Below are 12,460 nucleotides of genomic sequence, written 5' to 3' on the forward strand. Positions count from 1 at the left end.
AAAAATGGTTGTTTTGGTAGCTTCCTATAATACAAAGCCAAAATTATTCAAAGTAATTGATCTCTATTGTCAACAGTAGCCCAGAAGAGTGCTGGTACAAGTAGTTTGGGGGCCTGGAAAATTGCCAGATTAGCACCCCTGGAGTGGATGGTCTATATAGATTAGAATATGTACAGTCTGAATATCAGAAATTGAAGTATTCTAGCTCATTCAGCAAACAAATGTATCAGAAAAAATAGTGTTAGGTTCTGTAGGAAGGACAGAGAGAATACATCCCTATTCTTGAACAGAAAGAAATAGAAATTGAAATCAGTAGTATAAAGTCCAAGCGTAGTACTTTGAATGCAGAGGGGTGAATGGGATGTTGGAGTTGGGGTGGGGCTTCATAAAGAAGCAGATGATTGAGCTGAGCCTTCAAGGATATCTAGTGAAACTTCTGGCTGAGGGAAAGGCATTTATAAAAGGAATGAGCCTATGTTGGTAAAGCTGAAAGGGGACAGATGGTAAAGGCCTTGAATGTGTATGTAAAAGTTTCTGGTGGTTGAAACAGAAGTCAACATCTTTTGGGTTGGACCAGTTTTTTCCCTCATGGAACACTGGAGAAAATGGATGAGTTCTGGTTTTCCCTACGTGTAAAGTAAATAATTCTCTTGCTGTAGTTAGTTTTAGAAGAAAAATTTAATGCAACAGTTATGGCCTAGGAACATAATAGATGTGTTTTAAGAATTGTTCCTGGAGTTCCCTTCATGGCTCAGTGAAAATGAATCTGACTAGCATTCATGAGGATGCAGGTTAGATCCCTGGCCTCACTCAGTGGGTTAAGGATCCAGTGTTGCTGTAGCTGTGGTGTAGGCCAGCAGCTACAGCTCTGATTTGACCGCTAGCTCGGGAACCTCCATATGCCATGGGTGTGGCCTTAAAAAGACAAAAGAAAAAAAAAAAGGTTCTGAAGCACAGAGAATGGAAAGATGGTTATTTTCAAACTTTAACTCCTCAATGAAATGAACCAATTTGTACATCTTTTGTGAACACTGTGAAGGCCACTTATGGGACTATTAAAATCAACATGAAGCCTCTTAAGAAAAGGTCTATCATGGAGTTCCCGTCATGGCGCAGTGGTTAACGAATCCGACTAGGAACCATGAGGTTGTGGGTTCGGTCCCTGCCCTTGCTCAGTGGGTTAACGATCCGGCGTTGCCGTGAACTGTGGTGTAGGTTGCAGACGCGGCTCGGATCCCACGTTGCTGTGGCTCTGGCGTAGGCAGGCGGCTACAGCTCTAATTCGACCCCTAGCCTGGGAACCTCCATATGCCGCAGAAGTGGCCCAAAGAAATAGTAAAAAAAAAAAAAAAAAAAAAGAAAAGGTCTATCAGGAAAATTTAGGATAAAATTTTATTCGGTTTATACTATTCTAAAATAAATGGTGTTTGATTCAAGTATATTTGACTTACATGTTAATTTCTGCTGTACAACAACATAATTCATTTATACATACACCTATCCATTCTTTTCTCATATAGGTTATCACAGAATATTGAATAGTTTCCTGTGCTTCACAGCAGGTCTGTTGACCATCCATTCCATATACAGAAGTGCATATGCCAGTCCTAGACTCCCAATCAGTCCCTTCCCCCCACCTGTCCCCTTTGGTAACCCTAAATTTGTTTTATTTGAAGTCTGTGAGTGTCCTCCTCTGTAAATACTTTCTGTGTATCACTTTTTTAGATTCCACATATAAGTGATATCATATATGTGTCTTTCTCTGACATTTCATTTAGTATGATGATCTCTAGGTCCATCCATTTGTTGCTTCAAATGACATTATTTCATTCTTTTTTGTGGCCGAGTGATATTGTGCGTTTGTGTCACACACACACACACACACACACACACACACACTACATCTTCTTAATCCATTCCTGGTGTCAATGGACATTTAGATTGCTTCCATGTCTTGGCTTTTGTAAATAGTGCTGCAGTGAACATTAGGGTGCGTGTTTCTTTTCAAATTATGGTTTTCTCAGATATGCACCCGGGAGTGGGATTGCTGTATCATATGGTAACTCTATTTTTATTTTTTTTTGAGGAACCTCCATACTGTTTTCCATATGGTTGCACCAGTTTATTCCCACCAACAGTGTAAGAGGGGTCCCTTTTCTTTGCACCCTCTCCAGCATTTATTGTTTGTAGACTTTTTGATGATGGTCACTCTGACTGGTGTGGGGTGGTACCTCATTATAGTTTTGATTGGTATGTGTTGTGTTTTCTTGAAGGTCAAATTGAGTGTTGAATGTTAGTGTTAATCTAGAGACATGATTTATCCTGATTTTTTTAGTTGATTTCCTATTTAATTAATGATTTCTATTAAATGTGCTTTTATACCACTCTCATGATGAGTTTTGAATGTCAATGAGCCATGAGTTTAAAATGAAATTAGAATACTTTATTATAGACCAGATGCTTTTTCTACATGATTGACTATTCTGGGATTCACTGATATTTCTTTCAAATTGAACAAACATCAAAATAAAGAGAGCAAGCTTTTGCAAAATCGAATAAAAGTACAGAAGCAATAGAAGCAACAAGAGTACTTTGTTAATTTATACATCTCTTTTCAAGGACTACAACTCCAGGAGAAACAAAACTGCTGGCCTCTGAAATCTATGACATTCTTCAATCTTCTAATATGGCAGATGGTGATAGTTTCAATGAAATGAATTCACGTCGAAGGAAAGCTCAGTTTTTTCTGGGAACCACAAACAAACGTGCCAAAACAGTGGTTTTGCATATAGATGGTCTTGATGATACGGTAAGACTTTTGTAAAGACATGGTTCATAACATGGGGGAGAGAAGTCATGTTAACAGGTTACCTCAGTGTCACCTGCTAACAATAGTCTTTAGGAATAAGTTGCAATATTAGCTTTTTACGCTAAAGAGGGGCATTTTGCGCTTAAGGGGTCAGTTAATCAAAGGACATAACAATTTAAAATATTTATGCCCCAGTAAGAGAACTTCAGAATATGTAAAGCCAAAAATGATAGTAATGCAAGGAGAAAAAAGTTCACAACCAGAGCTGGAGATGTGAATACCACTCTCCGTTGATAGGACACATACACAGAAAATCAGCAGGGATAGAGAAGACTCAAATAACACTAAAAACCAACTTAACCTATTTAATATTTATGAAAAACCCCACCTTGCAGCAAGATAATACTCATTCTTTACATGTGCACATGAAACATTTACCAAGACGGATGGTATTCTGGCCCACAGAACAAGTGTCAATTTGAAAGAATTAGAACCATGCAAAGTATGTTCACTGAGCACAATGAGAAGCAAGTTAGAAATCTGTAACTGAAAGTTATCTGAAAAAATCCCTCAAATGTTTTGGAAACTAAAAAACATTTCTAAAATAAACCATGGGTCAGTGAAGAAATCAGAGGAGAAATTATGAAGCATTTTGAACTGAATAAAAATAAAAACATAAACCAGAATATGTGAGAAGCAGGTAAAGCAGTGTTTAGAAGGGAATTAATTCATTAGCACTAAATGCCGTGACTTAAGCTTCTACTTTAGGAGACTAGAAAAACTACAAAAAGAAGAGCAAATTAAATCCAGAGTAAGCAGAAGAGAAGAAACAATAAAAGCAGAAATCAGTGAAATGAAAAACATTAGAGAAAAATGAGTGAAAACAAAAACTGGTTGTTGACATAATTAAATCAATAAAATAAATCTGCCAAAACAGGTTAAAGATTGAAATAAAAATTATCAATGTCAGAAATGAGAGAACATTGCTATATATCCTTAATATAGGCATACAGAAGAAAATAAGTGGATATTTTAAATAATTTATATGCCAGTGAATTTGATATAAAGTAGATGAAACAGGAAAAATTCTTGAAAGATGAATTGCCATGCTTATGCAAAAAGAAGCGGGTAACCTGAAAGAAGAGTTCTGTATCTAACAAATTAAATTTGTAGTTAGAAAGCTTACCGTAAAAACAATTTCTGGCCTAGATGTCCTCACTGGTGAATCCTACCAAACCTTTAAGGAAAAGGTAAAACCACTTGTACTGTCTTTGGAGTGTTGCAGAGTAGTAGATGTGCAGTGTGGTTTTTTCTCAACTATTCTGTTTTGACTGCTTTTAGTATTAGCTGCTCCAGCTCTTTTGAGATTGTGTGTATATCTTTTCTTTGTGTCTGAATTTCATGTGTATTTCTTACAGGCACCGGTGTAGTTGGGCCTTGCTTTTTTGTATCTAAACTAAAAATGTATACCATGTAAAAGTGATTTTACTTTTAATGTGATTATTGATATGGTTGGGTTTAAAACAACCATCTTGCTAATTGCTTTCTATTTGTCCCATCTGTTCCTTGTTCACTTTTCCTCTTTTTCTGCCTTTTGGACTCATTGAAAGTTTTTTGTGATAATATTTTACCTTCTTTGTTGGCCTACTAGCTCTAGTTCTCTTTTCATTTTTTTCTTTTATGTTGGTTTATTTAGGGTTAACTTTTTTGGATTAAAAAAATATTTTGTAGGGGTTCCTGTTGTGGCTCAGTGGTAACAAACCCCACTAGTATCCAGGAGAATGCATTTTCGAAACCTGGCCTTGCTCAGTGGCTTAAGAATTGGCTATTGCCGCAAGCTATGGAATAGGTTGCAGACGAGGCTCAGATCCTGCACTGCTGTGGCTGTGGTACAGGCCAGCAGCTGTAGCTCTGATTTGATTTCTCGCCTGGGAACTTCCCAAGAGTAGCTCTAAAAAGCCAAAAAAAAAAAAAAAAAAGTGTCAGTTCTGCAGAGATGGGAAAGGAAGAGGGAATCTTAGCAGGTACTAAAAGTTCAAAATGTACTAAGAAGTACTGTGAAATTAAAGAAATTTAATATTGAGCTGATCTCTTTCAAGGACTTCTTTAAACACAAAGGCAGTGAAAGAAATTTCTTTAGCAAAGATCTCTAGGTTGACAGTAAAGTTTTTGTTATGTTTGTCCAATATATTCTTTAAAGGTAAAAACAAGTAGGAAAATATTGTAATGAATGATTAACATCAGGTTAGTGATCTTAAAAAAAAAAAAAAAAACTAACAGGAAAATGGGCAAAGAGCCTATGATTCCCTACAGAGATGTAATTTCCAGTAAATAATACCAGTTAACATTTATTGCAGTATTTACAGGTACCCTTCTGATGTGTCAGCTGTTTTATTTTTTAAAACATGATAAAGTCCATTTATAGCTCCAGTTTACATATGAGGCCACTGAAGCACCGAATTTAAGTAGCTTCCCAGGGTCACAGTTACTAAGTGAAGGACATGGAATATGAACCTAGGCATGTGGGTCTCGATTCAGAACCGTGCTCTTAACTGCTCTTTGGACAGCTGTGTGGGCAAACATGTCTGCTCTCCATAGTGATGAAGCAGCGCACATACACACAGTGACTGTATCCAGCCTTTTGGAAAGTGGTTCCTGATTTTGGATCCTCACAGGTTTTTTTCCCTTTGCCTTATTTCCTCAGCTGTAAATCATGCCGCTCTGGAGTCTTGGAGAGAGACCACCATGTAGAGTTTCTGAATTGACCCCCGCCCCACTCTCCATCCCTCCTTCTCCTCGAACCCATCTCTCCCATTCCTGCTCTCCCTCCCACCCCTGTTTCCCTTAGCAGTTGCCAGGCAGTTATCTTTGACCCTCTACCTCTTGCCCAGTTCCTAATTTCATCTTCTTACCACCTCATCTTGACCCTCTATCCCAATCAAGAGGTTGTTCAGCCTTTGTGGCTAATTCTTCTAATTCTTTTTTGGTCTTTTTTTTTTTTTTTTTTTTTTTTTGTCTTTTTAGGGCCGCACCCATGGCATATGGAGGTTCCCAGGCTAGGGGTTTAATTAGAGCCACAGCCACAGCAACGCCAGATCCCAGTCTGCAACCTACACCAGAGCTCAAGGCAACACCGGATCCTTGACCCACTGAGTGAGGCCAGGGATTGAACCCTCAACCTCATGGTTCCTAGTTAGATTTGTTTCTACTGCGCTACGATGGGAACTCCTTTTTTCTTTTTTCTTGTTTTCTTTTCTGTCTTTTTTTCTTTTCCCTTTTTCGGCCTCCTGGAGGCATATGGAATTCACCTGGTACCAGGGACCAGATCTGAGCCACAGTTGGCCAGATCCTTTAAACCCCCTGTGTCAGGCTGAGCATCAAACCTGCGTCCTTGTGCTGCAGAGGTGTTGCCGACCCTGTTGTGCCACAGCGGGAACTCCCTTTTCGTGGCCAATTCTTTATCCTCTTTGCTCTGTTAAAGATCACATTTTACTGAGGAAATACCTGTCCCCAAGGCCAGATCTTAGAATTGCAAGCCCCACCCCCACCCCAGCTCTGCCTATTGTAAATGTGTTAATTTGTGTCAAAGTAAAGATGAATTGGTCTCAAGAATCTGGCTTCTAACTGCCTCACACAGTTAGAATTTAGTGTCAGACTCTTGTGATAAATCAGGCAAGTTATTTAACTTTTCTATGTTTTGGTTTCCTCACATTTAAAATAAGGCATCAGATTAGACTAGCAGTATCCTAATTTTAATGGTTGCATACATTCTGCAAACTTTCCTTCACTTTTACGTTTACCTGGTCTTGAATCTGTGGAAGAGAGAAACATGGACTTTGTTTGCACTAATCCCTCAGGGGCTTTGCAGAAGGGACGACGCTGTGTCCCAGCTCCTTGCCTGGGTAGTGCTGAAATGCTGAAGTGAAAACATGGTTTAAGTAGGGATATAAACAATGATGTAGTTTGTTTTGAAGGATGTGGCAATAAGTTTGGAGACTGATTTTAGTCAATAGAAGAGAAGAATGTGTCCGGTAATTTGAAGACAGTGCTTCTAAGGCTGTGACCCAGAGACTTGGGTTCATTTGCAGATTCCTGGCTGCTCAGAAATACCGAATCAGCCTGGTCTCAATATAGAAACAGGAGACTTTAGAGATGATGGTTTGATTTTTGTGCTGGAGATGGAGAAAGGGATGAGGAGAGGCTGTAGTTACTTTTTAATCCATTTTCTCTTTGGATTTTGTGTTGGGGATGATCACTTGATATCCACGTGGCTGGGTTTGTAGACAAATGAAGAGATAGACAAGCCGTGCTTCTATAGGGTAGTGATGACTGAAATGATGAGGATGGAGTAGAAAGAAAATCACTTAGTTTTAGCATTGAACCATGTAGATAAAATGAGGCAGAGATGAAATAAATATTCAGCGGTGTAAGTGTAAATAATACACTCAGGGTAGTGTATTATTAAGGAGTCCAAGAAGCATTGAAGGGCTTATGTTGTCAGAGAAAAATGAGAACCAAAGAGGATATTGATAACCCTTGAGAATGCAGTGGTAACCACTGGGAATGCCATTAAGTGAAGGATGAAGTATAAATACCTAGAGCTTTTAAAAAAATAGTGGTTCAGATATTGAATGCTCACTAATTGTAACTCCAGTCTATTAGAGTTTATCTGTGAAGATTTTTAAGCTAGGGCATGGGTCAGCAAACCCTTTCTTTAAAGGGCCAGAGAGTAAATACTCTAGGTTTTATGGGCCATTTGATCTCTGTTATAACTACTAACTCTGCTAGGGCATTAAACTGGATTTAGACAATAAACAAATAGATCGGGGTGTTTCAAATAAAACTTTATTTACAGAAACAGCTATTGAATTGTGGTTTGCCTATCCTCCAGCTAGGGGAGCCTCTGCTTTTCAGCATGCTTTCTGTGTTATTCTTCTATTCTGTTTGGTTTAAGATTTAACATTGGCTAATTTATTTCTGATTAAAATGATTGAAATTAAGTATTAGTAATGAAGTTTGAAAAAACCTAGCAGGAATTACTATTTCATTGATCTTAGAAATTTTCACACACTTGACTAAGCACCACCTTTGTGTGTCCTCAAAGAGGGGCTTATAGAATTGAAATAGGGGCTTTTGCTTTCCCTGGCCCCTTGCTGCCTCCTTTCCCCCAAATATAATGATTAAGTTCAGTGTTGTTTGAGTTGATTTATTCCCTTTTATTACTTTGCTAATTTTAATAACAATTTGCTTTTACTTTTTCAGTCTCGGAGAAATCTATGTGAAGAGGCTTTGTTAAAAATTAAAGGTGTTATTAGCTTTACTTTTCAAATGGCCGTTCAGAGATGTGTGGTGAGAATCCGTTCAGATCTGAAAGCAGAGGTTGGTATTTTAAATGGCTGAATACACTCGAAGTTAGGGGTAAACAGATCGGTGTTCAAAATTGTTTTCTTCTTATCCTGGCCTAGGCTTTGGCATCAGCAATAGCATCAACCAAGGTTATGAAGGCTCAGCAAGTTGTGAAAAGTGAAAGTGGAGAAGAGGTAAAGCTTTATGTTTTTTGCTCTGTGCCTAACTCTTGATGATTGCTTGTGGCCAGCAGACGCTAGCGTTTGTAGGCTAAAGCTGCCATATATATAGGAATTAGGCTGAGTCAGAATATCCTAATATTTCTTGATTGACAGTTAATGCTTTTAGAAATAGAGATCTTTTGTGGATTTCAGACTATTCTTGATCTTAGTGGCGATGTCAGACGAAGAATACATGGCTCCCTTGTATTGTTTTTTAACTAATCAATAGCTACATTGGTTTTACCAATCCAAAAAATAAAGATCCAGTCCTTCCATTAGGCAAGTATATGGAGTGAAAAGTTTTGCCTCTTGCTACTCATTCCACTAGCGTTGTGATAGGGAAAGGACTCTATATGGCTTTAATCATTTGAGTTCCCGTAGAAAGGAGGAAGGTTCAGTGAGCCCTCAGGGGCGCGCTGCAGCCAGATACTTGCTTTTGTCACCTTTAAATAGAGATTGAACATTTATTACTGGAGCCTCCGGAGAAAAGCATCAGAATTTTCATGTGTAGTTCTGCCTTTCTGTGCTTACATGGTGCTCACCATAGAAGAGAATAAATATGGTGGTCAGAATGAGAAGCAGAATTTACAAAATGTACCTGTACCAGTTTGGTTGATTTTGTAATAACTCTTAACCTGTTCTCTGTATCAGATGCTGGTCCCATTCCAAGACACACCTGTGGAAGTAGAACAGAATACAGAGCTGCCCGACTACCTGCCTGAGGATGAGAGTCCCACAAAGGAGCAGGACAAAGCAGTGTCCCGGGTGGGCTCCCACCCAGAAGGGGGGGCCAGCTGGCTGAGCACAGCTGCAAACTTTTTATCCAGATCGTTTTACTGGTGACTTCACTTTGGGGCTCAAGGACTGTGTGAACGAACAAGGGGCCAGTTTTCCATTGTTGTGGTGAACTGTCAAGTGCAATTTGCAATAAGTTATCATGAAAAGTTTCTAGATTACAAGATTGAGTATGCTGCATCTTACATTTTATTGGACATTTTACCCCACTAAGTGGTAAAAAGGACAGAGGCTACAGGTAGAGTTACTTTGTTTATGAAGGTATTTTGGTTTTGTTTTCCTTTAATTGCTTCACTTAAAAAAAAAAAAAAAATGGGTCCACTGTTATACCAAACATATATATATATGTGCAGCTTTACATTTTGTTTTACATGAAGCACGTGATTAGGAAAACTCGTTTTCTCAAGCCTCAGGGCCTATCTGAAGAGAAGTTCCTTTTTTTTTTTTTTTAAGCTCAAGTTGTGCATGAATTACTGAACTTTTTCTCTGCTTTTTTTTGTAAAACATACTTTGGTACTCTTCACTGAAAGTTGAAAACATTTCTCATTAATCCCCTTTTGTGCCTTTTTTTAATTTTGCCAACCATGTTTATAGACAGGACATTACTAATGACATTTTGTGAATTAAAACATATTCATTGGAATGTGACAGTCCCCTAAAAATCCAACTCTACAGAAACTTTGCTGTCTTATTTGTTGTAATTTTAATAATAGGAACACAAAGTCAAGAAGGAAACATGTATATCTGCAAAGGGTCATGGAGACTGTTGGAATGTGACCAAGTGTGGGTCTAGTGGGCTACTGCTCGTCTTGGTTCATAATAGCTCTTGAGACCTGACACTGGGAGTGACCAGAAGTGGTCTGTAGGCCTTATTTGTGATTACACACTGTCCCCTGCTAGGAAAAAAATTAGTAAAGAACTGAGAAACTTGAAGAAAAAAAACAAAAATGGAATGCCTATAATGCCATAGTGCTATTTGGTAGAGTCTAACCTTAAAAACATGAGTTGCTTGGCAGATGCCTTTTCGGTAGGTGTTTCCTTGTTTGCCTTCTGTGAACATGCAGTCATACGGAATGGAAAGAAAAAAAAGACTCAAATTACTGCTTATAAAGAAATAAAGCCAGCATTTGTCCACTTCATCTTGTTTGTCACATTCAGCCAGAAAAAAAGCAAGACTTCAGTGAAGGTAAGATAAATAAATACAAATATATATACATATATATTTTTAGTAGATAAGAGCTAATGACATATATGTAATGCTTTATTGAATTTTTGAAGTATTGGGCCATTAAAATTTTCCTTTTGGAAATCCAGCTAAATCCAGATGAATTTTTAATGCTAATACGATTAAAAACTAATGGGAAGAAATGGAATAATTTTTTCATCAACATGTAGAGCTGCTATTTTACTACTTGGAGAATGTGAAGTGAAAATTGGACCCCAGAGGGTTTCCTTGCATTTTCATCGGTTCTCTGTTAGAGAAAACTAAAATCATCCAGTGTCGCTGGAGAAAAATTATTGTAAAATACTTCATCATCAAGAACCTTGAGTTCAAAACATTGTGACCTTATGGAGGGAGGGGTGAAGGTATTGAGAGTGATATTTTTTCCATCTGGGCTCTGGTTCAGGTGACACGCACAACAGAAAATAGAAGCTTTCAGGGCATGTATTGCTTTAAATGCATAATACAGTTTGCTGCCAGACCAGATGTGTTGGAAAACAAAAACAAAACCACCTCCTTTCTTATAGCCATTGAAACAAAGTTTACGTTGTGTTTTAACAAGTTTGTATTTTAGTTTGCATTGCCACACATCTGCTTATTTAAAAAATGACGTCCCTTTGGTAGTAATGGTTCAGCACAAGTAGGTGTCACAGCTTGATGTTTGTGTGTTTTAATTCTCAGTGTTCTTTGATTCCAGGTCTTATAGAGCAGTTAAGGCAACTGTAATGGCATTTTTTGAAATATATTGTAAAATAATAAAAGGTAACATAATTAAAATTGAATGGATATTGCATTTTTGTGGCATAAGCATTATTGATTACTCCAAAGCCTGTTGGTATCCACACCACTTGGCACCGTCTCCTAGCCCCCTGCAGGTGCGTTACCCAGCTAATTCCCGAGCATCTCCATTCATCTCCTTCCCAGCACCACACCTGCTTCTTGCCGGGTTTGGATCGGTTCCTCTGTACATATATGCAGTGTAGTGCTTATCACATTAGATTGAAATTATATGTACCAGTGTCTCTCTCCTACACTTAGCTCTTTGAGAACCTGGCTAGTATTTAGAAATCAAATATCTTTTTAAGAGAATGAACAAAAGAACTTTTTTTTTATCAGCAAAAATAATAGGAACAAAGAATTTTTAAACAGTAAAAATAAATAAAAGGTACTCATTAACTTGGGCAAATAGGAACAAACATCAGGTTGTATTTTTTTCATTTCTGGGCATGTTGGTTTCTGATTGATTAATGTTAAGGCAAATCCCTTCATTTATTCTGTTTTTTTTTTTTTTTTACTTTTTTTAAAAAGTGGGAGGGGTTATGATGCTTGGTCCATTGAAGGAAGTTAAAATTGACTTACTCTGATTCTTATAAAATTGTTATAGTTGTGGTTTTGATTTCCTATTTTATAACTTGCTAGCTGTGTAATCTTAGGTAATTAATCTCTGAGGTTTTCCTTCATTAGTAAATGAGGTTAATTTCTCTACTTCATGGGAAGATCCAGTGAGATCATTGGGAGTAACTGAAAAAATGGAAAATTTACAAGATGCAGTTATTGTTACTAGAAGTTTAACATGATTCTCTTGTCCTTGATTCTCAGGTGGAACATTCTCCCTTTCCTAATCACACTTCATGTGACTCCTTATCTTTCTCTATCCAGTCAGGGATTGGGAGGGTGCTTGCCTTGTTTTGTTTTGGGGTGGGTTTTTTTGTTTTGTTTTGATGAGGTTCAGTCCTCAGCTATTTGATTTTCATCTGAATGTCCCTTGAAGAACTCATCTGTTGTCAGGCTTTCATTTAGTTTTGTGTAGATACCATTTAAATCTCCCTTTACCCTCATCTTTGAGAGCTTCCCTTTCCTTTGCGGTATCTATCAGCTGGAAAGGCTGTGAATTTTTTAGTTCACTTAGACCTGAGCTCATGGTAGGTATGCCAGAAATTAACAAAAACTAAGTCTGTGCCAGGCACTGTGCTAAGTGCTTTACAAATACTTACTCATTTAATCCCTACCAGCTATGAGGTAGGTACTGTTCTATCTCCATGTTATAGATGGGGGAAAGGAGCCGGA

At 37.9% G+C, this 12,460-nt stretch overlaps 1 protein-coding gene across 1 annotated transcript in view; it reads left to right on the forward strand.

Annotated features, from left to right (window-relative positions):
• The window catches only part of ARMC1 (armadillo repeat containing 1), a 32,736-nt gene extending 21,564 nt beyond the window's left edge, over nt 1–11,172 (forward strand). The window contains 4 exon segments of the mRNA NM_001190196.1: nt 2,620–2,809; nt 8,072–8,188; nt 8,275–8,349; nt 9,028–11,172. Of these exon segments, the coding sequence (NP_001177125.1) occupies nt 2,620–2,809; nt 8,072–8,188; nt 8,275–8,349; nt 9,028–9,219 (574 nt within the window). The 3' untranslated portion in view covers nt 9,220–11,172.
• The last annotated feature ends 1,288 nt before the right edge of the window (nt 11,173–12,460 follow it).

Source organism: Sus scrofa, chromosome 4, assembly GCF_054392235.1.
Source record: "Sus scrofa isolate SSC_HxYL_T2T_F1_AM1 chromosome 4, Sscrofa_HxYL_maternal_Yorkshire_Landrace_v2.0, whole genome shotgun sequence".
NCBI lineage: Eukaryota > Metazoa > Chordata > Mammalia > Artiodactyla > Suidae > Sus > Sus scrofa.